The following is a 26,016-nucleotide window of genomic DNA, read 5'->3' as shown; positions in this document are numbered from 1 at the left end:
TTTTTGCTCTGTATGCCTCCAGAACACAATTAAAAAGAAACTTTTAGCTTTAGTTCAAGGGGTTGAACAAAAATATAATATGAGAAGTTTAGGAATTGCAACCACTTTTATACACAGTCCCTCTATTTTCAGGGGCTCAAATGTAATTGGAAAAATGAATATAATCATAAACAAAATTTTCATTTTTAATATTTTGTTGAGAATCCTTTACAGGCAATGACTGCCTGAAGTCTTGTGAATGGTTTGCACCTTGTGGAACCCTCTGGATTTGCTCTTGTGAAGTCTTTTCTTGATTGTAAACTTTGACAATAACACGCCTACCTCCTGAAGAGTGTTCTTCACTTGGCTAGATGTTGTGAAGGAGTTTTTCTTTACCATGGAAAGTATCCTGCGATCATCTACCACTGTTGTCTTTTTATGTTTCTGAGCTCAATGCATTCTTTTTTTCTTAGAATCTACCAAATAGTTGATTTGGCCACTTTTAATGTTCCTGCTATCTCTCTGATTGATTTGTTCTGTTTTTGAAGCCTAACTATGGCCTGTTTCAGTTGCATGGAGAGCTCCTTTGACCACATGATGTGGGTTCATAACAACAGCATACAAATACAAATACCACAATTAAAACCAACTCCAGATCTTTTACCTACGTAACTGATAAAGAAATTATGAAAGGGGGTGGCTACTCTCAAGAGCTGCAGAATTGTCAGACAAAAAAAAAATCTTAAGACAGATCTTCTATGAAGGTAAAAATAACTGTCATTGGTGAACATTTCTCACCGGCCACTCTGTAATGTCATCAGGCCAAACATGGGGTCCTGATGAGGCTGGCTCCTCACAAGTCCTGCTCCCAGCATGGATTGTAAAGACAAAACAATAAAATAAAAGTTCAACATTTTCTTACAGAATGAGAGATATTTCATTTAAATTTACCTTGGGTCCTGATGGCAGACTGCACCTGAAGATCTCACCATGTCTACGTTCTCTTTGTTCCATTTTATAAATGTTGCTAAAGTCTCCTGAGATCAGAAAAAAAAGCAAAAATGTATTTAGTAGTCATATAATCCTTTTTAAGAGGAAGCACCAAAATGAAGACACATTTATACTTACAAGTCATAATGAATTGAAAGTTATTAAAAGTTATGTTCAGTTTGCTTCCTCTAGGTGGTAGACAAGAGCTTTGTTTGAAATTTATGACTGCAATTAATCTTCACTGCAAAGGATACACAACTGATTTGCTGTTTGTGTATTGTTTATTATTATTCGTGTGTGTGTGTGTGTGTGTGTGTGTGTGTGTGTGTGTGTGTGTGTATGTGTGTGTGTGTGTGTGTGTACAGTTGTACCGAGCAGTCGTCACTCTGGGTCTGCACACATCCAGAACCATCGTTCTGTACACAGCAGCCGGACTCTCTCTCTAGATCTTTGGCCTGCTGTGCTAGCTTCTCTATTTGACTATCTCGTCTGATGCATGGGGAGAACTTTGCTCCCAAGTGAATTAGATCCTCCTATAGAACAAAGAACACAGAGCAGTAAAGAGACCCACAAAGAGTGACATTTCTCTCATGAATAACATTGTAACTACAGTAGAAGAGCTGAATATTTCAGTCTAACAACCAATCACCGTCATTGTTCCTACATTAAGGTCATGTAAGCTTTCTATTAAAAGAGGCATAAATTCTCTTCCACTGACTAGCCAACACAAAGGTGATCCATCCATATTGTATAACCGGTTTTTAGAGAACAATCCCAGACAGTGATGAAAAAGGGGGGTTTCAAATATACAAGCATAATGGCTTCATGTAAGCATCAGGGGCGTTGCTAGACCCTATTTACTGGGGCTCGTGCCCCAGTAAAAAGGGTCTGTGCCCCAGTAAAATTTTCCAGATCATTGTCTGATGAGGCAAGTTACAGTAGATAGATAGATCTGAAAATAGGCTTTCCTATTCATTGAAAGTTATCGGTTACATAATCGAAATTATTTAAAACTAGAAGGCTGATTGTAACTCCAGCTGAAGCGAAAATATCCTGCGCATCCTCTTCCATCATACACCACAGCCTAGCCCCCTCACCGTGCTCCTCCTCCTTCACTTGTCCCTGTGGAATCTTCTACTTGCAGTCAGTCAGATGATTATTCATAATATGATGTTGTAGGTGAGGAGAAGTAACTACCAGGCTAACACTTATCACTGTTTATACTTGTATTATTTATTTGGAGGAGAACATCCCGTTTTCCAGATCTAATTTACTTAGCACAGATTTAATTAATAATGTTAGCTTGTTAACTGCTTGCTTATCTCTTCTAATTTGGCATCATTTGTGGCCTGATTTAGTCATCATCAATGAAAGGTTTTTGAAGTGATTGGTTTATTGAGGGGGGTAGTAAGTTTGCTGACAAAATACTTGTGAATTTTATAAATAGATTTTTTAAAAATGTGTTGTTCGCAAGGAGTGATCTAGTACTACCTAGCTTTTTTATTTATCCAAATGGATATACATACTTTAATTCCAAGGGGTGGAAAAGAGAGAGAACAGCATCATCAGTCAGGTGAGGGTAAGCAGACAGCAGGAACAAATGTTGCATTTGAATGATCTACATTTCACTGCAAAATTTAATTTACTACCCTTCAAATAAATCTTTTATAACCTGGAACTTAACCTACAAGCACAAGATAAATCACCTAGCTTTGGTAAAATTGGCAGAGCATTATTAACTCTTTCACACTTAATTTTAAAATATTCCAACTGAGTGGCATTGCTGAAACCATATTTTAAGATGCACAGAAACTCTATCCAGAGACAGGATACAACATAGCATATTATAGGACATGGGAAAAAGTTGGGGGAAAAAAAAAAATTCTGAATTTAAATTAGATCATTATGCAATCCAATCTTGGTTTTGATCAGCCTTTGACCCAAAAAAGTCTTATAATCCTGATCCCAGCAGAAGGGTGGATTCAGGGGGAATGTCAGGGACAAATTGTAAATAAAACTTTAAAAAAATTCTTTGTATCATATAGCATACAGGTGCTGGTCATATAATTAGAATATCATCAAAAAGTTGATTTATTTCACTAATTCCATTCAAAAAGTGAAACTTGTATATTATATTCATTCATTACACACAGACTGATATATTTCAAATGTTTATTTCTTTTCATTTTGATGATTATAACTGACAACTAAGGAAAATCACAAATTCAGTATCTCAGAAAATTAGAATATTGTGAAAAGGTTCAATATTGAAGACACCTGGTGCCACACTCTAATCAGCTAATTAACTCAAAACACCTGCAAAGGCCTTTAAATGGTCTCTCAGTCTAGTTCTGTAGGCTACACAATCATGGGGAAGACTGCTGACTTGACAGTTGTCCAAAAGACGACCATTGACACCTTGCACAAGGAGGACAAGACACAAAAGGTCATTGCAAAAGAGGCTGGCTGTTCACAGAGCTCTGTGTCCAAGCACATTAATAGAGAGGCGAAGGGAAGGAAAAGATGTGGTAGAAAAAAAGTGTACAAGCAATAGGGATAACCGCACCCTGGAGAGGATTGTGAAACAAAACCCATTAAAAAACGTGGGGGAGATTCACAAAGAGTGGACTGCAGCTGGAGTCAGTGCTTCAAGAACCACTACACACAGACGTATGCAAGACATGGGTTTCAGCTATCGCATTCCTTGTGTCAAGCCACTCTTGAACAACAGACAGCATCAGAAGCGTCTCGCTTGGGCTAAAGACAAAAAGGACTGGACTGCTGCTGAGTGGTCCAAAGTTATGTTCTCTGATGAAAGTAAATTTTGCATTTCCTTTGGAAATCAGAGTCCCAGAGTCTGGAGGAAGAGAGGAGAGGCACACAATCCACGTTGCTTGAGGTCCAGTGTAAAGTTTCCACAGTCAGTGATGGTTTGGGGTGCCATGTCATCTGCTGGTGTTAGTCCACTGTGTTTTCTGAGGTCCAAGGTCAACGCAGCCGTATACCAGGAAGTTTTAGAGCACTTCATGCTTCCTGCTGCTGACCAACTTTATGGAGATGCAGATTTCATTTTCCAACAGGACTTGCACCTGCACACAGTGCCAAAGCTACCAGTACCTGGTTTAAGGACCATGGTATCCCTGTTCTTAATTGGCCAGCAAACTCGCCTGACCTTAACCCCATAGAAAATCTATGGGGTATTGTGAAGAGGAAGATGCGATATGCCAGACCCAACAGTGCAGAAGAGCTGAAGGCCACTAACAGAGCAACCTGGGCTCTTATAACACCTGAGCAGTGCCACAGACTGATCGACCCCATGCCACGCCGCATTGCTGAAGTAATTCAGGCAAAAGGAGCCCCAACTAAGTATTGAGTGCTGTACATGCTCATACTTTTCATATTCATACTTTTCAGTTGGCCAAGATTTCTAAAAATCCTTTCTTTGTATTGGTCTTAAGTAATATTCTAATTTTCTGAGATACTGAATTTGGGATTTTCCTTAGTTGTCAGTTATAATCATCAAAATTAAAAGAAATAAACATTTGAAATATATCAGTCTGTGTGTAATGAATGAATATAATATACAAGTTTCACTTTTTGAATGGAATTAGTGAAATAAATCAACTTTTTGATGATATTCTAATTATATGACCAGCACCTGTATATACACATTTGTATTTTATACTTGATTTGTTTAACTGTTACAATGATAAAGTAGAAAAAGTACAACTAGGCTATCTATTAACCCTTTCAGTACAGTAAAGAAAGTCCCAATAAAAACAGCAATATTAAGGACAAAAAGGCCATATTTAATTCTAACTTATTTATCACTGTATATTTATTATTCTAACATTTGCAACTTTTATTGCATGTATATTTGTTTGTTTATTTATTTGTTGTGGGTCAGATGACTGTTTCAAAGAAACTGAAAATGGAAGGGTATTTTTTTGTATTATTTTATGGGGATGGGCTCCATTTATCATGGCTTTTCATAGTTGTGTTGCATGCGCTTAACTCGGAGTCAACCTACTCAGAGTTGATTGAACTAAGTTCTGAAATGATTTATCTTAGTTTCATCCTTTACATCACAAAAACCTTCTGCTTTAACAGGGGTGTGTAGAATTTTTATATACACTGTAAATATAGCAGTTTAACAGTTTATCATTAAAACTCTAGAAATGGTAACCGTGCCTATTCGGTTGTTAAGTCCAATGTAATGAATCACTCTATGTGTCACTTACAGAGCAAGGACCAATCCAGAAGTTCTCCTGCTGCACATGCTTTACACTCTCATAAATTCCTTTGTTTCTTAGTACCTTAAACAGAGAGAGAAAAAAAGAATGGAATGGATAATGGGCAACCAAATGTATAATAAACAGTTTTGTAATTGGTCACACACTTGTAGCGGTAATACAATTTCAGAGCAGGCCCCCACAGAAAGAGCTGCATAATGTCTGACATAATGGATATAAAATAGAACGTTAACAGCATGGCCAGCTTACACAGTGTACATATAATTGGGTGACTAAATGGGCTGTTGATTGCTTTCTGTCCCCTCTTAAACTGTCCCATCTTTAATAATGTGACTGGCATTTCCTGACTAGCACTTAAAAACTAATTTAAAAAGTAAGAATACTGCTTATGTAAGCTGGCTCAGTATAAACAAGCTTTGTTTTTGCACACAAAAAGTATTCTTGTCACTTAATAATATTAAGGCTGAACCACTGTAGTCACGTTGACTATTTTAATGATGTTTTTACAACTTTTCTGGACCTTGAATGTGGTAATTTCGTTGCTTTCAATAGAGGATAAAAAAACCTCTTGGATTTCATCAAAACATTTTAAGTTGTGGTCCGAAGATGAACGAAGGTCTTACGGGTTTGGAGCGACATGAGGGTGAGTAATTAATGACGGAAATTTCATTTTTGGGTGAACTAACCCTTTAAATCATAATTATATATTGATTTATTGACTACCATACCTGCAAACTCAAAAGAGGTGAAAAAGGCGACATGTTTACAAACTCTGACATGCGACATGTTTCCGCCCCTTCACTCCAGTCTATGGGAAAGTAGCCCATTGTTGATTCTTGCAAAGTTTATCATGGTGCTTGCAATTTCACCCATCCCCCCCAATTTCACCGAAAAGCAACTAGTTTGCAGGTATGTGCTACATAAAGTCATAAAGACCCTTTTACATAAAAAAATAAGTGAGAACTGTCATTTGTTGAAATGGAGAAATTTTAATAAGAGAACGTGATTTTGTCATGTCTGATGTTTTTTTTTTGCAACATCTTCCAATGTTATTAATAATGTACAATATGTCACGTCTGTTTTAAGTTTTGTTAATGTTCAAGTTTTCATGTCTTTTATTGTGTATGTTGTCAGTCATAGTTATGAGTTCTGTTTGTTCATTGATTGTCATAGTCATGTGTTCCCCTGAATAAGGTATTTAAGGTGCAGTGACGCCATGTTGTAATTGCCATAATTATGAGATTTCAACTTGTAAAAAGCATTCGCTTCTGCGTGGAGCTCGTTATACAGCTTGTAAACTGGAAATTTTCTGAGAGCTTCTACTTGTACCACATCACCACTGTATCACCTGACTGCTCCAAATTCAATTGGGCGTTGATAGTGTTGCAATAGAAATGCATAATTCCCAGTTTAAGAATGTTACACGTTGCCATTTCGAAATTACAGTAATTATGACATGGCGTGAATGCAGCATTGGCCCTCATGCTTGCCTTGCCTAGTGGTTGTGTATTAAAGTATGTATTGCTGTTTCCATAGCTCATGTGTCAGGTTATTGTCATCAGACAAGTCAAGTTCTTAGTTCATGTTTAGGTTTTTGTTTCATGTAAAGCTCAAGTTTGTAGTTCATTTGTCATGTTTTTGGATTATCATCTTTGTAATAAACCGCACTAGGGATGCACCGAAATGAAAATTCTTGGCCAAAACCGAAAAAGATGAAACCAAGGCTGAAAACCGAAAACCGAAACACTGAAAGAAATTATGCCAATTATTAGTACCATTGCATTTATGGCTATGACTGTGTACTAACTTTACTAAAATCAAGACACTGCAATTGCATAAATTAATATTAAAGTTTCAAAGAATAAATCAATTACAAATTATGCAAATATTTATTTAGCACATTGCAACAATGCACAGTATAAAATAAAATTCAAACTAAAAAGTTTAACTTGACCCCACTCATGTGTACATTAAATAATAATGTACAGGCCTACTGGCCTGCAGAAAGGTTTTTAAATTAAATGTTCTCTCATAAAAACAAAGTGCATTTAGGTCAAGTGCATTTTAATTTTTTCTCTGTAGGACTACTACAAGAAAGTGCATTCAGAACAAGTGCAACTGCTTAAAGATACAACAATATTTTCTCTGTAGGCCTTCAACATAATAGTGTATCAAAACAAAGACTGCCATAGCCCATATGTTAACTGTAGAACTTTAACAACAACAAATGCACCAAGAATTGCAGATATGCAAAGTGGATAATAAATATTTAAACACTAGACAAGCCCATTCTACTTCTTGAGGTAAAGTGGCAGGTTTTTCTTGACGAAGAGTAGCTTCTCTGCTTTATCACAGTGAAGTCTGTTCCTCTTCTCATCGAGAACATGAGCTGCTGCACTGAACAGTCTCTCGCTGTCAGTGCTTGTGCACGGAGCAGACAAGTACTTGCGTGCCATCTTTGCCAGGTCAGGAAAGCGGCCGTGATTACTTCTCCAGTAGGCAAGAGGGTTATCACTTCTGGGAATGGGGACTTCAGACAGATAACCATCTAGCTGTTGAGCGGTTGAGCTTGTCATCTGCCTGACATTTGAGAAAGATTTGAGAGAGTGTATTTAAATAGGGCCAGTTCATAAATAAACATTTTTATCAAATTAAAAAAATATCTAGCAGAAATATGGCTACAATCTGATAGTCACATATATAGTAGCCTAAGAACAGAATAGCCTACCTATTATTATTATTTGAGGCACTTTCTTGCAGGATTTCACTGAACATATCAGACAACGAGGGTGCATGCCCCTCATCTGGTGCAGAGAGACGAGTCTTTTTTTCTGCGCTCTGATCTCCTTCTCCTGCGCTGGGCGCTGCTCCGTCTCCACGCGGGTTATCCGCATCCATCGCGGCCTAGATCATTTCTTGTGCGTGCTGCTTTATTTCCGCATCCAAGTAATGGTCTTTATAACGCGGATCAAGTACAGTCGCGATGAAGTGCAGAGGATCCGAATAGACCTCAGTGAAACGTGTGCTGACAGACTCTAAGAGTGTACTTTTCATTGTTTTCACTCCGTGGTCCGTCTCAACCACTTTGCTTAGGAGAGGAGGAGCTGATCTCTTTAGTTAGTTGCTCAAAGGGGGCAAGAAGAGAGAGAATGTTCTCTATTAAGACCCACTGGTGTGAAGTGAATGTCGCGGGGAGCTCGTGGTCTGCGCTATATGCAGCCAAGACTCGCTTTTGCTCAAAGAGGCTTTGCAACATGTAAAAAGTGCTGTTCCACCGCGTACTCACGTCTTGCTGGAACCGTTTTATTGGTGTTCCAAACTGATCTTGCATAGACTGCAAGCGGGAATAGGCCAGCTGAGAATGTTTAAAGTGGCCAACAATTCTTCTGCCTATAGCCAGTACGTCTTTTACGCTGCGTTGAGACAACACTCCCTCATTCACAGCCAGATGTAGTGTGTGGGCCATGCACCGTATTCCCTTCAGCTGGCTGTCTTCTATCGCTTTTGTCATATTTCTTGCATTGTCACTGACAATGACATGCACTTTAGATTGTTCAATATGCCAGGTTTCGAACATATTGGCGAATGCATCAGAAATGGCTGCTGCTGTATGTGACCCTCGAAACTCTTGTGAATGGAGCAGAATCTTTTGCAGCTGGAAATCAGCGTTGATCCATTGTGCGGTTAGACTGAGCATACTGGTAATGCTGACGTCTGAGCTCCATATGTCTGTCGTGAAACTGATTGCTGAAATACCTGCAGCTATATGCTCATGGACGTGAGCTGCAACAACATTAAACAGCTCAGGTAAACACACCTCTGAGAAATGTCGTCTGCTTGGCATGACATAACGGGGCTCAATATGCTCGATCAGCCTACGAAATCCCACATCTTCTACGACAGAGAACGGCTGATCGTCTAAGGCAATGAATTCCATAATCTTTTGTGTAATGCCCTTTGCCTTGACACCATCACTGGGAAACTTCCTTGCCTTTTCAAAAACGTCCGCCACAGACAGAGTGGGCCTGCTCGGAGACGTTTTCCTTTTCTGTGCCGCGTTCCTCTCATATTCAGCTTAGCGATCGGAATGTTTGGATTTCAGGTGATAAATTAAACCCGACGTGGAGAAAGTCTTTGCAGATGCACACCCTCTTGAAATTTCGGCATTACATGTTTTGCAAATCGCTGTCCGTGGGTCTTTCTCAGATATACTGAAATACGTCCACACCGCAGACATGTTGCTTCAGACAAGCACGTGCAGGTCGCGGTTTCTGTTTGCGTCATCACAACATTGCGGCCGTATTGTTTCGGTGATAAAAGTATTTCGGCCGAAAACCGAAAATGCACTTTTGGGCCATTTTCGGCCGAAACTTTTCGGTGGCCGAATATTCGGTGCATCCCTAAACCGCACCTAGGTCCTCTACACCATTGTCTTAGTCTGCTTCCATGTCAGCTACGTTACATAATATACAGGTGCTGGTCATATAATTAGAATATCATCAAAAAGTTGATTTATTTCACTAATTCCATTCAAAAAGTGAAACTTGTATATTATATTCATTCATTACACACAGACTGATATATTTCAAATGTTTATTTCTTTTAATTTTGATGATTATAACTGACAACTAAGGAAAATCCCAAATTCAGTATCTCAGAAAATTAGAATATTACTTGAGACCAATACAAAGAAAGGATTTTTAGAAATCTTGGCCAACTGAAAAGTATGAACATGAAAAGTATGAGCATGTACAGCACTCAATACTTAGTTGGGGCTCCTTTTGCCTGGATTACTGCAGCAATGCGGCGTGGCATGGAGTCGATCAGTCTGTGGCACTGCTCAGGTGTTATAAGAGCCCAGGTTGCTCTGATAGTGGCCTTCAGCTCTTCTGCATTGTTGGGTCTGGCAAATCGCATCTTCCTCTTCACAATACCCCATAGATTTTCTATGGGGTTAAGGTCAGGCGAGTTTGCTGGCCAATTAAGAACAGGGATACCATGGTCCTTAAACCAGGTACTGGTAGCTTTGGCACTGTGTGCAGGTGCCAAGTCCTGTTGGAAAATGAAATCTGCATCTCCATAAAGTTGGTCAGCAGCAGGAAGCATGAAGTGCTCTAAAACTTCCTGGTATACGGCTGCGTTGACCATGGACCTCAGAAAACACAGTGGACCAACACCAGCAGATGGCATGGCACCCCAAACCATCACTGACTGTGGAAACTTTACACTGGACCTCAAGCAACGTGTATTGTGTGCCTCTCCTCTCTTCCTCCAGACTCTGGGACCCTGATTTCCAAAGGAAATGCAAAATTTACTTTCATCAGAGAACATAACTTTGGACCACTCAGCAGCAGTCCAGTCCTTTTTGTCTTTAGCCCAGGCGAGATGCTTCTGACGCTGTCTGTTGTTCAAGAGTGGCTTGACACAAGGAATGCGACAGCTGAAACCCATGTCTTGCATATGTCTGTGCGTAGTGGTTCTTGAAGCACTGACTCCAGCTGCAGTCCACTCTTTGTGAATCTCCCCCACATTTTTGAATGGGTTGTTTCACAATCCTCTCCAGGGTGCGGTAACCCATATTTTGCTTGTACACTTTTTTCTACCACATCTTTTCCTTCCCTTCGCCTCTCTATTAATGTGCTTGGACACAGAGCTCTGTGAACAGCCAGCCTCTTTTGCAATGACCTTTTGTGTCTTGCCCTCCTTGTGCAAGGTGTCAATGGTCGTCTTTTGGACAACTGTCAAGTCAGCAGTCTTCCCCATGATTGTGTAGCCTACAGAACTAGACTGAGAGACCATTTAAAGGCCTTTGCAGGTGTTTTGAGTTAATTAGCTGATTAGAGTGTGTCACCAGGTGACTTCAATATTGAACCTTTTCACAATATTCTAATTTTCTGAGATACTGAATTTGGGATTTTCCTTAGTTGTCAGTTATAATCATCAAAATTAAAAGAAATCAACATTTGAAATATATCAGTCTGTGTGTAATGAATGAATATAATATACAAGTTTCACTTTTTGGATGGAATTAGTGAAATAAATCAACTTTTTGATGATATTCTAATTATATGACCAGCACCTGTATATTCCTATAGCTGAGAGGTTCAGCGTCATCCTAACACACTATTTTTGTTATCTTACCAGCTGAGTAGTAGAATGCTGGGCAAAGCCCACAGGAGCAAATCCATATGTAATGCAGGCCAGCAGTGTTATGACAATATGCACAAAGGTGATCCAGTAGGTAAAATATGGCCTGACAAAGAAACAATTAATGATCACAACTTCTCTGAATAATTTAAAAGCAACATCTAAGGCTGAGAAGCTCCTGGCAATTTTGAGGAGCCTAATTGGGTTTTCTTACTCACCGATGACTGTGAAAATCTTCCAGTTGTTTCTGTACTTGGCTGCTGAGGCTGCGTCTATAGTGTCGGTTCAGCCACTTCCCCACCACACCCATCCCATACTGACGCCTCTGTTTATCAAACGCAAAGTGCTTCACTTTGGAGGCAATTCGACCGCCACGATGAGAAGAGGCTTTCCCAGAGGTCGTCACAGTTTTGGGGACATCCTTTTTTCCTCTGGAGATGAAGAGAAAAGGAACGGTAGGATTAAAACAGGTGTGTACTAAATTGAAATATTTACTGAATAGGCTTTGTAAGGCAACAGATGTACTGTTATAAATTAAAGTCAAGTCACCTTTATTTATACAGCGCTTTATACAATACAGATTGTTTCAAAGCAGCTTTAAAGTGATAAAAGGAAAATTATGCATTTCAGCTGTTGTTCAGCTGAAGTCAGTTCAGTGTTAAACAAATTCAGTGTTTTTAAATTCTTTCAAATTTCTGTTTTTAACTTACAAGCTTGGGAATAATATCCCCTCGCCCAAAGAAACATTTGCCACAGGACAAGAAGCTGATATAGGGGGTGACTCAAAAACATCATCTGCCATAGAATAAAGCTCCTCATGAACATCTACCTGTGAAAGAGAGGAACAAAGACATTCATTAAAAACATGTATGCATTATCTATCTATCCATCTATCTACAGTACCTACCTACCTACCAACCTATTCAGTCAAGAGCTAAACAAATATCTCAAGTAAAATTTTCAAAACAACAAAAAACAGTTTGACAGAGTGTCACTTTTGCATACTTTTAGAAGGAGTACTTATTATGGGAATAATATACTTTTTAAAAGAATAAACTTAAAGTGTCATGGAACCCCAGAACACATTTTTTGAGATGTGAACAGATATGTACAGGCAGTCACTGAAAACACTAATAGCACTCATGAAGTTTATCAACAAGTGAAAATGTATTATTTTTGCATTTTTCAGAGCAATTTCATACTTCCAGTGTGAAAAGCAAAGTCTATTTTGTGACGTAGCTTCGGTCCTCGAGCATGTGATAGATAGGCTTGCAGGGGCGAATCTACGTCACCCGGTTCTGAGCGCTTCTCTGCATTTATTCATGAGAAAGAGCATGTTCAATTCAGTCCCTGCACCGTAGTATGCATAAGATTATAATTGCAGTATTATGCATGAGGAAGTATCACCTTTTGTTGCTTCTGTCTCATTGCCTATTGTTGTCATTCAGAGATATGGGTCTTAGGTGCTCGTTTCCTCAATGCTACAACACAAAAATGCGTTTCCCTGCGACGCGACCAGAGCTGAAGTTTTGGTGCAGGCGGTTTGTTTTGCTGTTGTCCACCAGCACAAATGGAAAATTTGTTCGCACAAGATCTCAGCAGAGAATTCAAATGTCATAAAAGTGCTGCTCAGTCACCTCTGCCTGCTCTGCGTTCGGACACACAAACCTTGTGTAGTATGTTTCGTTTGAATACGAACACATAAATAAAAAATACGATTGTTATGATACTAGGAGCAAGCAAATGATAATTAAAATATTATTAATTAAGATATTATTATTTTTAAATGTTTTAAATGTTCTTCCGCATTTCTCCCTTGAGCTTGGGATTTTCTTGTCATTTTTCTCCATGCTCATTTAATAATATTCATAATTCTGTATAATGAGTGTGTTGTAGGCCTGTGTTCTATTGGTTGTTCTCTTCCAATCCCATTTTTCCAGAGCTTTACATGCCCATTTTTCTCAGATTTTTCCAGCTCTGATGTGTGAACGACCGGGCTAAAACAGGGGGGATTTCATGACACTTTAAGTGCAAACAGAATATAATGATTTCTGACACTTAAGTGCATGTTTTTTGCAATAAAATAAAAATTTATTACGGCCGTTTCACACCGCAAGCGTGAGTGGCGCATATTTTTTTTCTGGCGTGCATGTTAACCAGTGAGTGCATTCACACTGGGAGCAGGAGCGTCAGGTTTCGGCGCAGAGACTATTTTTGCTGCGCTGCTGACACTCAATTAAAAGTAAAAGCACACTTTTGATGGACAAAATAAATATGATTTCACACAAAAGTGCTCAAAATGCAAAGAATAAGCATGTCTAGTGTGTTTTAACAAGAAGTGGAATATGTCAGAAAAGAAAATTAAGAATCAAAAATATTTATAAAAGATTTACCCATTTAAAAACTTGTTTTTAATTATTCAGTTTGGGTGAAAGTATGGTGTATTATAAAAAACTAAAGTAAACTAGCCAGAAAATATGATTATATAAACATAGGCTCTAGCACTACCCAAATCAAACCTGAGTTTGCGGTCTTTTTTGATGCATGTCTGCAGCTGCAGTGACGATGTAGTTATGCTGACGTGAAGCTGATGCGCTGCTTGCGCTTGCGGTGTGAAACGGCCGTTTAAATTTATACTGAATGCAATTAGTTGAATTTAAGTTCTACTAAAGTGGCTCATAAAAGCACTCTTAAGTAAACCTTCTTATGTAACTTTACAATTCTACTGTCTCTGAAGTATGGTTGAAGTGTACTGCCAAATGTACTGACAAGCATTTAGTCAACACAACAAAATAAGTGTAACAACAAAAGGTTATTAAAACAATGATTTAAAACGTACTTTAGGGTAAAACTTTTCATTTTAACTTATTACAAAGTGCAATTTTTAAAAGTGTACAAAATTGTTAATAAACATTCATGAAAGTGTACTCTCTTTAAGCATACTTAAGTAGCATTTTATTTCATTAATTTAATTTTATCTGCAAGTGCATTTAAAAAAAAAAAAAATAATACTTTTAAGTTTTTAAAGTACACTACAAGTATACATACAATACAATTAAGAAAAGATTGGAGACAAACCCAGATAAATATACGCACTTTGCTAAAAAACACTGAATCAGAGGTGTCTGCTGTGTCCACAGTGTCTTCCTCGAGCCAGCTGTGCCGAGCAAAACTCCTCCTTTGAAATCCACGTGCAGTTTGAGTACCTTGTAGACCCTGTCGACCCTACAGGACCAGAAGGAGAGGACAGTACCACATGACACAATCTCACTTATTGCAATATAATACAAGCAAAGCAAAAAAAAAAAAAAAAAGAAATTGAACTCAGTGGAACAGTCACTTGGAATATAAAGTGTTGCATGCTTTCTGTGATACTTTTGCATCTTTATTTAAAAAGCTTGATGCTGGTCACTATTCACTGCCATTATATGGATGAGAACAAGTGGGACATTTTAAAAAAAAATTCTCCTTTTGTGGTCCATAAAAGCAAGAAGGGCATACGGCATTAGAACACCAGGGTGAGCAAATTATGAATTAATTTTCATTTAAGGGTGAAGTATCCATTTAAAGGGTTAGTTTACTCAAAAATGAAAAAAACTGTCATAATTTAGTCACCCTCATGTCGTTCCAAACCTGGAAGATTTTCGTTCATCTTCGAAACACAAAGGAAGATATTTAAAATGAAACCGAGAGATTTCTGTCCATTGTCCAGATTTCTGTCCACTGTCATTGTCCATTGTCCTGTCTACGCAACTACCACTTTGTCGCTTTAAAAATTTCAAAATGAGATCGTAAAAACCAATCCATATGAATCTAGCAGTTTATTACAAATTTTCGAAGAGACTTGATGGCTTTATATGATGGACAGATTTAATTTAGGCTTTTACTCACATATAAACACTGATCAGCAAACATAAACAGAAGCTCAATCATATTAATTTGAAACATAAGAACAAACCTCTTTGGTTCTTGCGGAAGCTCAAACGTGCTGCATAACACACAAGAATGAACATCATTGGTTCTCGCACATCAAGCAAGCATGCTTAACTTCTGTTTACCATTTCTGTTTATCATTTCTCAAAGTGGTAGTTGCATGGACTGTCAATGAAGGGACAGAAATCTCTCGGATTTCATTAAAATATCTTTATCTGTGTTTCGAAGATGAACGAAAGTCTTACGGAAAGACATGAGGGTGAGTAAATGATGACAGAATTTTCATTTCTGGGTGGACTAACCCTTTAAATGTATACACATACAAGTACTTTACCAGGAGGTGAATACTAACATGCAAAAAGATCTTAAACACTAATTAAACATCTATAGAGGTATGATGTAAAGGCATTCCATGGTGACAAACACACCTTAAGAAGGTTGGACGCGGCACGGAGGCTCATACGAGCCACAGATTCTCTTTTTCTCCTCGGCAAATGTGTGTAACCAGAGCGCTGGCTGGTGAACGAACAGAGAGAGGTCACACCTGGGGTCAAAGGAGGATATGCTGTATGGGGTGTCCTCGGCCGCTCAGAATCTTCATAACGGAACTGCCTCCCACGAGCCAAAGGATCCACAATCTTAAGAGTGACAGAGACAAAGACTGTGATTCAGTAGTGCTGGCATTAAATTAAAACACACATATTATTAAATACCTAGTTCTGGAATGAAACTCTAGATGGCGCAGGTTGGTAGGTCCTTAACTCATTTGGTAGTGATCACATCATTATCTACATAGCGCAGCTGATTGGTTGTGGCTCAACTTTTAAATACAGGTAGTGTTGCTGTTAGCAGTCTGCAGTGCGTTTTCAGAAAGCATCTGAAATCAACATCTAAGATAAGTGAACACTCTTTTATTCCATATTTCTGTGCATATTGTGTGGTTTCCTTATTAAATGAGCAATCATAACAGCTTAAGCATTATGTTTAACAGTCTGTGGCATGATTTACTAACCATATAAGCTGCAGTGTTCACGCAATTGTGTTCATGTAGCAGCAAGCAGACTATTGCATATAACTGCTGTAAGGATACGCTGTCTAAGCTTTAGAAATAATAAAGTGAAGTGAAATAAGCATTCGCGCTTTTACCGGGGTTACCATGTTTAGCTGAACAACTCTAATGACGTGTTCATTTATTTTCAAGGGTAATGTTTTTATTAGCTATGGTAATGTGTGCGGTTGATTTCAGCTGCACGCAGCATCAGAGCACAGTCTTTCTTTATTGTCTCAACAGCTTTCACTTATCAATAAGAGTATAAGGATCATAACAATGAAACATAAAATGATTGAATTATGATACTTGCTCAGGTGGTTGCTGGGTTTCCGATCTCTATCAGTTCGCAACGTATATCTTTTGTTAATGAGAACACATATTGCGCGTTTCTAGAGCTAAGCCATTCAGCAAGGTAACCCAGGCACACATAGTCATAGGCCACTAGTGTTAAGCCCAGGCACACATAGATATTAAAACATGCAGTCTCATGGCTCTTCGAAGAAGCAAAAAAAACACTGGTTGGTGAGTTCTATGTTTCTTGTTAAGCCATGCCATACCATACCATACCAAGCCAAGCCAAGCCAAGCCAAGTCTTTGTTTTGTATTTTGTTTATGTTTGGATTATTAATAAAACTACACCTGGGTTCTCTGCAACTTGCTTCCAGTGGATAACTTACAGTCTATGGTCTTTCATATGTGCAGATGTATGCATATCTGCCTATGCAGCAGCTTGTTTTCCCACTCAGCAGCATGCATATATTGGCTTGTATAGTCTATTTCTCCCATTACCCTGTGCAACTGTGCAGGGTAAAAAGTTCCTTTACAAATGTATAGCAACAGTTTTCTTGTTAGCTGCTGCAGAACTGTGCTCCATACTCCAAATCTAGAGCAGTGCAGCTTTTTTCTAAAACAGTGCAGCTTTAATTGCGTTGGCAGCAGCGTAGCAGATCTATTCCGCCAAGACCAAATATATTAACATTACCATGTCCATTATTATCATGCCAATCTCTCTGAGAGCTGTCATGACATAACTGACAAAATGTCCTTAATATCTTATTAAAGGATTCAGAGCTACACAGAAATGTGTGCATCCATAAACCGAATAAATACTGTATACTGATCAGAGCTCTCAACTATAACAGCCATGAGAATAAATAAAACAAAATACAAGGCAAAGTCATACAATCATATAAAGGCCTCAAAATATGCAGCTAATCTAAAAAAAATGAACGCAATTAATGTCTTTACAGAGATATGTAAATTCCATAATAACCACTTTTAATGTTTTGCTAGTCTGCAGTCAGCCCAGCCCCCAGCTGCTACAGGAAAGGCGTCTTGCCAGACTACACTTACTGAAAGCAGGCAGCACAGAATACCCAAGGAGTAGTTCACACAGGACATGGTCTTGCTTTTAAAAACAGCTAGATGGAGTGCATGGGAATGGAATGAAAACAACTTAAAAAAAAATATGAATAATAATGTTTTCAACATGTTGCTTATAGCACAAAAAAAAAAAAAAAAAAAAAAAAAATTAATGAATAAATAAAAAAATAAATAAATTTTAAAAAATCACAGCGAAATGTGACACACTAACCAAAAACACCCCATCTGGACCAAAAAACACCTGTGCAGACTGAATGCAAAAACATGTCCTGAATGAGCTAGAAATATATGTTCTATGACTAATTTCACTGATGTTTAAACTGAACTTTTGAAACCGAGTTAACAGTTACAGAGTTGAGTAGAAGACAGTCAAAAGCAATCTGTTTTAGCCAATATATTAGGGGTGTAACGGATCACAAAACTAACAGTTCGGATTAGGAATGTGACAATATAAAATTTTCATGTCACAATAATTGTTGAAGCTTATGACGGTACACAATATTATCACAATATTGAAATAAGCTGCAAAAAATGCTTTTGGGAAACGCAACCCAGGCTAGTGCTTACTGCTGTGATAATGAGTAGTATGTGAATTTGTATTATTTAGTTGAATGAGGACATCCTGTTTTCCAGATTTAATTTAGTTGACACAGATGGGTCATTCCATGTCAAATCAACCATATTTCGGAAACTTCCCCAGCTCAAATTTTTTATTTTGTATTAATATTTTTTTCTATAGAAAGACAAACATAAATAGTGATGAAGGCCAAAATATTAAATTTCATGGATGTATATTTACTGAGTAATGCACTATTTTGTAAAGGGGGTCAAAATGACAATTTTTACCTGCGATTTGGAGGCAATTTACAGGGGTGTAAAAATGACTTTAGAAAGATGGCAGCATCATTATTTTATTTTTACACAGAGATTGGTCAGTCTATTAGTAAAATCTGTTGACTTTGGCAATCTTTCTTTCATTATATGCCAACAGTGACAGTACAAAAATGTCAAAAAGGACTTGTGTTTTTTGCCTCAAGTTTGCATGCCTTGTAACTCAAGAATTATTAAAGATATCTTAATATACTTTTAGATTCTGGTTCTTAACTAACTTTCCTTTTGGTATCTTCATTTTTAAGGCCCTATATGGTTCAATCCCAGAGATATGGAGATCTTAATGTGGCTTCATGAGTAAATTGGTAAATTGTACACATTTTCAGTGGTCAAACACCAAATGTGGGTCACTTTGAATACAGCTGAAACTTTTTTTCTTTTAAAGAGTAATATCTGAAGAACAAATAATGTTAAAACTAGAAATGTATCATGTTTTTCTATCAACTCAATTGAATAGAACATACAGGTGCTGGTCATATAATTAGAATATCATCAAAAAGTTGATTTATTTCACTAATTCCATTCAAAAAGTGAAACTTGTATATTATATTCATTCATTACACACAGACTGATATATTTCAAATGTTTATTTCTTTTAATTTTGATGATTATAACTGACAACTAAGGTAAATCCCAAATTCAGTATCTCAGAAAATTAGAATATTGTGAAAAGGTTCAATATTGAAGACACCTGGTGACACACTCTAATCAGCTAATTAACTCAAAACACCTGCAAAGGCCTTTAAATGGTCTCTCAGTCTAGTTCTGTAGGCTACACAATCATGGGGAAGACTGCTGACTTGACAGTTGTCCAAAAGACAACCATTGACACCTTGCACAAGGAGGGCAAGACACAAAAGGTCATTGCAAAAGAGGCTGGCTGTTCACAGAGCTCTGTGTCCAAGCACATTAATAGAGAGGCGAAGGGAAGGAAAAGATGTGGTAGAAAAAAAAGTGTACAACCAATAGGGATAACCGCACCCTGGAGAGGATGAAAACAAAACCCATTCAAAAATGTGGGGGAGATTCACAAAGAGTGGACTGCAGCTGGAGTCAGTGCTTCAAGAACCACTACGCACAGACATATGCAAGACATGGGTTTCAGCTGTCGCATTCCTTGTGTCAAGCCACTCTTGAACAACAGACAGCGTCAGAAGCATCTTGCCTGGGCTAAAGACAAAAAGGACTGGACTGCTGCTGAGTGGTCCAAAGTTATGTTCTCTGATGAAAGTAAATTTTGCATTTCCTTTGGAAATCAGGGTCCCAGAGTCTGAAAGAAGAGAGAGGAGGGACACAATCCACGTTGCTTGAGGTCCAGTGTAAAGTTTCCACAGTCAGTGATGGTTTGGGGTGCCATGTCATCTGCTGGTGTTGGTCCACTGTGTTTTCTGAGGTCCAAGGTCAACGCAGCCGTATACCAGGAAGTTTTAGAGCACTTCATGCTTCCTGCTGCTGACCAACTTTATGGAGATGCAGATTTCATTTTCCAACAGGACTTGGCACCTGCACACAGTGCCAAAGCTACCAGTACCTGGTTTAAGGACCATGGTATCCCTGTTCTTAATTGGCCAGCAAACTCGCCTGACCTTAACCCCATAGAAAATCTATGGGGTATTGTGAAGAGGAAGATGCGATATGCCAGACCCAACAACGCAGAAGAGCTGAAGGCCACTATCAGAGCAACCTGGGCTCTTATAACAACTGAGCAGTGCCACAGACTGATCGACTCCATGCCACGCCGCATTGCTGCAGTAATTCAGGCAAAAGGAGCCCCAACTAAGTATTGAGTGCTGTACATCCACATACTTTTCATGTTCATACTTTTCAGTTGGCCAAGATTTCTAAAAATCCTTTCTTTGTATTGGTCTTAAGTAATATTCTAATTTTCTGAGATACTGAATTTGGGATTTTCCTTAGTTGTCAATTATAATCATCAAAATTAAAAGAAATAAACATTTGAAATATATCAGTCTGTGTGTAATGAATGAATATAATATACAAGTTTCACTTTTTGAATGGAATTAGTGAAATAAATCAACCTTTTGATGATATTCTAATTATATGACCAGCACCTGTACCTGTCTTAGTGTCATAAATATTTCTTCTCCAAAGTTTGCATGCCTGTAACTCAAGTATTCAAGATATCTTAATATCGTTCTAGATTCTCATTCTTAATAAACTTTCCTTTTGAAACCTTCATTTTCAAGGCCCTATATCAGAGGTCGGCAATTAAGTTTGGCATCGGGCCAAAAAAAAGTTTCGCCACTAGATGGTGGGCCAGAACATAGTCAAAGGATAATTTAAAGTCCCCCTGAAATCAAAATTGAAGTTTTTTTAGCTTTTAGTATGAATGTTAGCCTTAATATTATGAATAATCTGGTGTGTTCCAAAACAATGACAAAATTCGCATTTAGGAGATATAACCATTCAAAACTTACAGTCTCTCACTTCCGCTAAAATGGATCACGGATTTTCATGACATCACATCGCACTTCAGCTTCTCATCAAATCTTCTGTCCCATCAAATGCTCTCTAGAATCTGAAGTCCCGCCCCCTCCTACACTATCAACAGACACTGAGCTGTGGCTGAAATTGGTCATTTGTTCACACATTTACTACTTTCTACATGGTGAATGGAACATAGTGCACTATATAGAGAATACGGAACGATTCAGATAGTGTAAATATGCTTTCCTTTGATGCAAATGAAGTCCGTTTTCGCGTTAGTGTCACGTGAACCGCCGCAGCGCGAGCACAGTCTGCTCTGGCCCAGGGACACGAGAGCACAGAGCGGATCATATCCGCGAGTCGGCTCAGACCACGAAAGGTATCGGACCCATTTACATTCTGCAGAGAATGCTATATTTTAAAGTGATATAGAGGAGATTAGGAGGATAAACGGTTAGATATTAAAAGGAAACAGGTTTTACTGAGTTTAACGGCTCTGGCCGAGCTGTGATATAAACGAAATGCTACTGGCTATTGGCGGGGCTGTTCGATATATCGCCCTGTCTTCCTGTTTCAGTTGAAATTACGTCAACACACTGAATAATGCTGTGCGTTCCAAGACACTTCAGTGGGTCTTTAAGAAATTAATTGAAAAATACAACTAGAAGTGCCTGTGAAAGGCTGTGTCTTTTGTAACTGGTATTGAGCTGTTACTCTGTGTTAAATCATGTAGTAGGACAGTCATTAACAAAAAGCCACATTTGTGTGGCAGTGTCCAGGTTTTACGCTGGATAAATTAATAAAGCAGAGTAGTAACACGAAACCTGGCAAGTATCTTCATTCACCAACTTGCAACATAGACCGCCTTGCTAAAACCAGGCGGTCTGTGTTGATGAGAAATGGATAAAAATAACTTGAATAAGCCCATTAATGGCATGTTTGAGTCATGCTCTTAACGAACTATGTTTTATTTCCTCTTTCCATATTGTGAATAATAAGTGTGTAACATTTTAATTTGCTTGTTACAGAATGGATCCTAACTTATTGTAATAATTATTTAACGTAGCCTACTAACTTTTACACTCAGAATTATTCCTTGGCATCCTCATGCACTAAACTGAATTTTTTTTTAATTGTTTGCATGCTGGAGGTACGCTATTACATCGTGTGCAGAGTGATGTTAATATTGAAGCTAGCTGGAGAGAGAAAATGGCAGTATCAAAGAGTCTAAAGAGGAAAGTTGACAGCGAAAATAGGGCATACAAAGAAGATTGGAAAGACAACTATGCGTTAATCCTACCTGGTTTTGTGAATGCAAAGCCGGCGTGTCTTATCTGCAACTAAGTTGTCGCTGTTTTCAAAGAATATAACACCGACACCAGACGCGAGCGGCGCGACGCGACACTACAAAAGTTAATAGAACCCATTATAATGATATTGTCTACACTGGATGCGGCGCGACACAACACATTATATTCCCGACAATGAACGGATTCCCCGTTCTGTTTCTGATGTAGTCCAAGTGCTTTGCAATGGTCGGTTTGTTGCGTTCAGTGTAGACAGCTTTAGCTGTTGCGGCGCGTCTGGTATAGACACGGTGATAATATTAGATGGCACCACGAGACGAAGATCTATTTCAGAACCAGCCGCTATTAAAATAATCTGGCTGCGGCCGCGGGCCAGATATTATTGCTGGTGGGCCAGTTTTGGCGCACGGGCCGCCTATTGCTGACCACTGCCCTGTATAGTTTAGTAGGGATGCACTGATGCCATTTTTTAAGGACCGAGTACGAGTACCGATACTTTTTTTCTAGTACTCGCCGATACCGATACCTATACATTTATTAATTTCTCTCTCTCTCTTTTTTTTTTTTTGATGTTGCAGTTTTCCAAGCACAACACAGTGAGACTAATGAATGTAGGACAGCTTTTTTATTATTACTCTAATGAAAAAAGTAATCATTTTTATGTGATTGTCACAAACTTAAAGAACAAAAATTTCAGAGTGTCCAATAACCTTCAAAGGGCAATAATTACCAATAATTGTTGTTATATAAGAAATTTACAAACAAATTACAAACAATACAACAAATACTATAGAGATACAAATTAAAAAACTTGTTTTTCAGATACAGAAGGTTTATTTACCATGTATACATTTATTTAACATATTTTGTTGTTTTATTAACATTAATGACAAATATAGGCTACGGTCCCTTTAAGACCAAATCCATGGATACTGACACACATCCTGTTTTCACCCAAATGTTTACGTCCACTTAAGCCATAACCGACTGTATTTATTATTATTATTTTGACAACTATGTGTGCATTTGACCATTCAGGCGCAAGGAGAACTGATCGCGCGCTGGCTCAGAGAACTGGGATCGTGCGAGAGAGAGAGAGCACTTCTGGTCTGTGTCATTCAGCGTGATTCCGCCTATCACTAATCGATAATGAACTGTGATTGAGAGCTTGCAGTTCGCAATGTGTGTGTTGTCATCATTGATTTTTGAAGTATTTCCACACCTCTGAGGCTGACATTGTTTCTTCTGCTGCCGCAGAAGGGTGTCTCTGTGCACGGACAATTCTGTCAGTTACGTCACATGAGGTATTGGTCTTTGATATCGGGGGTATTTTTACGAGTACGAGTACAAGTACAAGTACATGAGCTTGGTATCGGGCCCGATACCGATTCTGGTATCGGTTCATCCCTATAGTTTAGTCCCATAGATATAGGGATCTAAAAGCAGCCCCATGTTTAAACTTTACCCATTTTCAGTGATCGAAAATCAAATGCGGTTCACTTTTTAAACAGCTGATAGTTAGTGTTTAAACAAGAATGTCTGAAAAAAAAAAAAAAAAACACACTGAAACTAGAAATGTATCTAAATTCAATGGTTTGACGCTGTTTTTGCAAAAAAAAAAAAAAAAAAAAAAAATCATGGGGGTGTGCCCCAAAAATATAAAAAGCATCTTTTCAAATACAAATTGCTTTTACACTTGAGTATAAAAGATACAAGATATAACGGAATTTTGAAAAATAACATTAATATGACAGTATTTGAACATAGCCTGTGTACAAATATAAAGCAAACCATAAATGTTTAAAAAAATAAAAACAAATCAACAAGTATTTTCAATGTATACTAGCAGCATCAGTACCGTTTAGTCCATTAGTTTTACACATACATACTATGAGCAAATGAAAGGCTGTGGACTGTATGCCAATGATAGGCTTATCTTCAATTACAAACCTGATTCCAAAAAAGTTGGGACACTGTACAAATTGTGAATAAAAAAGGAATGCAATAATTTACAAATCTCATAAACTTATATTTTATTCACAATAGAATATAGATAACATATCAAATGTTGAAAGTGAGACATTTTGAAATGTCATGCCAAATATTGGCTCATTTTGGATTTCATGAGAGCTACACATTCCAAAAAAGTTGGGACAGGTAGCAATAAGAGGCCGGAAAAGTTAAATGTACATATAAGGAACAGCTGGAGGACAATATTTGCAACTTATTAGGTCAATTGGCAACATGATTGGGTATAAAAAGAGCCTCTCAGAGTGGCAGTGTCTCTCAGAAGTCAAGATGGGCAGAGGATCACCAATTCCACCAATGCTGCGGCGAAAAATAGTGGAGCAATATCAGAAAGGAGTTTCTCAGAGAAAAATTTGAGAGTTTGAAGTTATCATCATCTACAGTGCATAATATCATCCAAAGATTCAGAGAATCTGGAACAATCTCTGTGCGTAAGGGTCAAGGCCGGAAAACCATACTGGATGCCCGTGATCTTCGGGCCCTTAGACGGCACTGCATCACATACAGGAATGCTACTGTAATGGAAATCACAACATGGGCTCAGGAATACTTGTCGGTGACCACAATCCACCGTGCCATTCGCCGTTGCCGGCTAAAACTCTATAGGTCAAAAAAGAAGCCATATCTAAACATGATCCAGAAGCGCAGGCGTTTTCTCTGGGCCAAGGCTCATTTAAAATGGACTGTGGCAAAGTGGAAAACTGTTCTGTGGTCAGACGAATCAAAATTTGAAGTTCTTTTTGGAAAACTGGGACGCCATGTCATCCGGACTAAAGAGGACAAGGACAACACAAGTTGTTATCAGCGCTCAGTTCAGAAGCCTGCATCTCTGATGGTATGGGGTTGCATGAGTGCGTGTGGCATGGGCAGCTTACACATCTGGAAAGGCACCATCAATGCTGAAAGGTATATCCAAGTTCTAGAACAATATATGCTCCCATCCAGACGTCGTCTCTTTCAGGGAAGACCTTGCATTTTCCAACATGACAATGCCAGACCACATACTGCATCAATTACAACATCATGGCTGCGTAGAAGAAGGATCCGGGTACTGAAATGGCCAGCCTGCAGTCCAGATCTTTCACCCATAGAAAACATTTGGCGCATCATAAAGAGGAAGATGCGACAAAGAAGACCTAAGACAGTTGAGCAACTAGAAGCCTGTATTAGACAAGAATGGGACAACATTCCTATTCCTAAACTTGAGCAACTTGTCTCCTCAGTCCCCAGACGTTTGCAGACTGTTATAAAAAGAAGAGGGGATGCCACACAGTGGTAAACATGGCCTTGTCCCAACTTTTTTGAGATGTGTTGATGCCATGAAACTTAAAATCAACTTATTTTTCCCTTAAAATGATACATTTTCTCAGTTTAAACATTTGATATGTCGTCTATGTTGTATTCTGAATAAAATATTGAAATTTGAAACTTCCACATCATTGCATTCCTTTTTTATTCACAATTTGTACAGTGTCCCAGCCTTTTTGGAATCAGGTTTGTATATGTAAATGAAACAAACAACATTTTAAATTCTTAAGCTATTTTCTGTAATGTCAATTCAATCCTTCAATAATTTGTTACAATAATGTCTTAAATTATCTTCATT

At 38.3% G+C, this 26,016-nt stretch overlaps 1 protein-coding gene across 6 annotated transcripts in view; it reads right to left on the bottom strand.

Annotated features, from left to right (window-relative positions):
* The window catches only part of LOC127513801 (inactive rhomboid protein 2-like), a 69,377-nt gene that overhangs the window by 14,524 nt on the left and 28,837 nt on the right, over positions 1 to 26,016 (bottom strand). For 4 of the 6 annotated variants that reach the window (XM_051895854.1, XM_051895851.1, XM_051895852.1 and 1 more), the window contains 9 exons: positions 15,731 to 15,940; positions 14,466 to 14,594; positions 12,080 to 12,198; positions 11,588 to 11,800; positions 11,364 to 11,475; positions 5,211 to 5,285; positions 1,341 to 1,502; positions 931 to 1,016; positions 778 to 841 (listed from right to left, as the gene is read on the bottom strand). In XM_051895854.1, coding sequence (XP_051751814.1) covers positions 778 to 841; positions 931 to 1,016; positions 1,341 to 1,502; positions 5,211 to 5,285; positions 11,364 to 11,475; positions 11,588 to 11,800; positions 12,080 to 12,198; positions 14,466 to 14,594; positions 15,731 to 15,940 — 1,170 coding nt within the window. Of the gene's footprint in view, positions 1 to 777; positions 842 to 930; positions 1,017 to 1,340; positions 1,503 to 5,210; positions 5,286 to 7,092; positions 7,803 to 11,363; positions 11,476 to 11,587; positions 11,801 to 12,079; positions 12,199 to 14,465; positions 14,595 to 15,730; positions 15,941 to 26,016 lie in introns of those variants that run through there. The other 2 variants (XM_051895857.1, XM_051895855.1) reach the window with 2 other exon arrangements.

This window comes from Ctenopharyngodon idella, chromosome 6 (genome assembly GCF_019924925.1).
Source record: "Ctenopharyngodon idella isolate HZGC_01 chromosome 6, HZGC01, whole genome shotgun sequence".
Classification (NCBI taxonomy): domain Eukaryota; kingdom Metazoa; phylum Chordata; class Actinopteri; order Cypriniformes; family Xenocyprididae; genus Ctenopharyngodon; species Ctenopharyngodon idella.
Note: the sequence above shows the minus strand (reverse complement) of the source record. Positions and strands in the feature narration are given on the sequence as shown.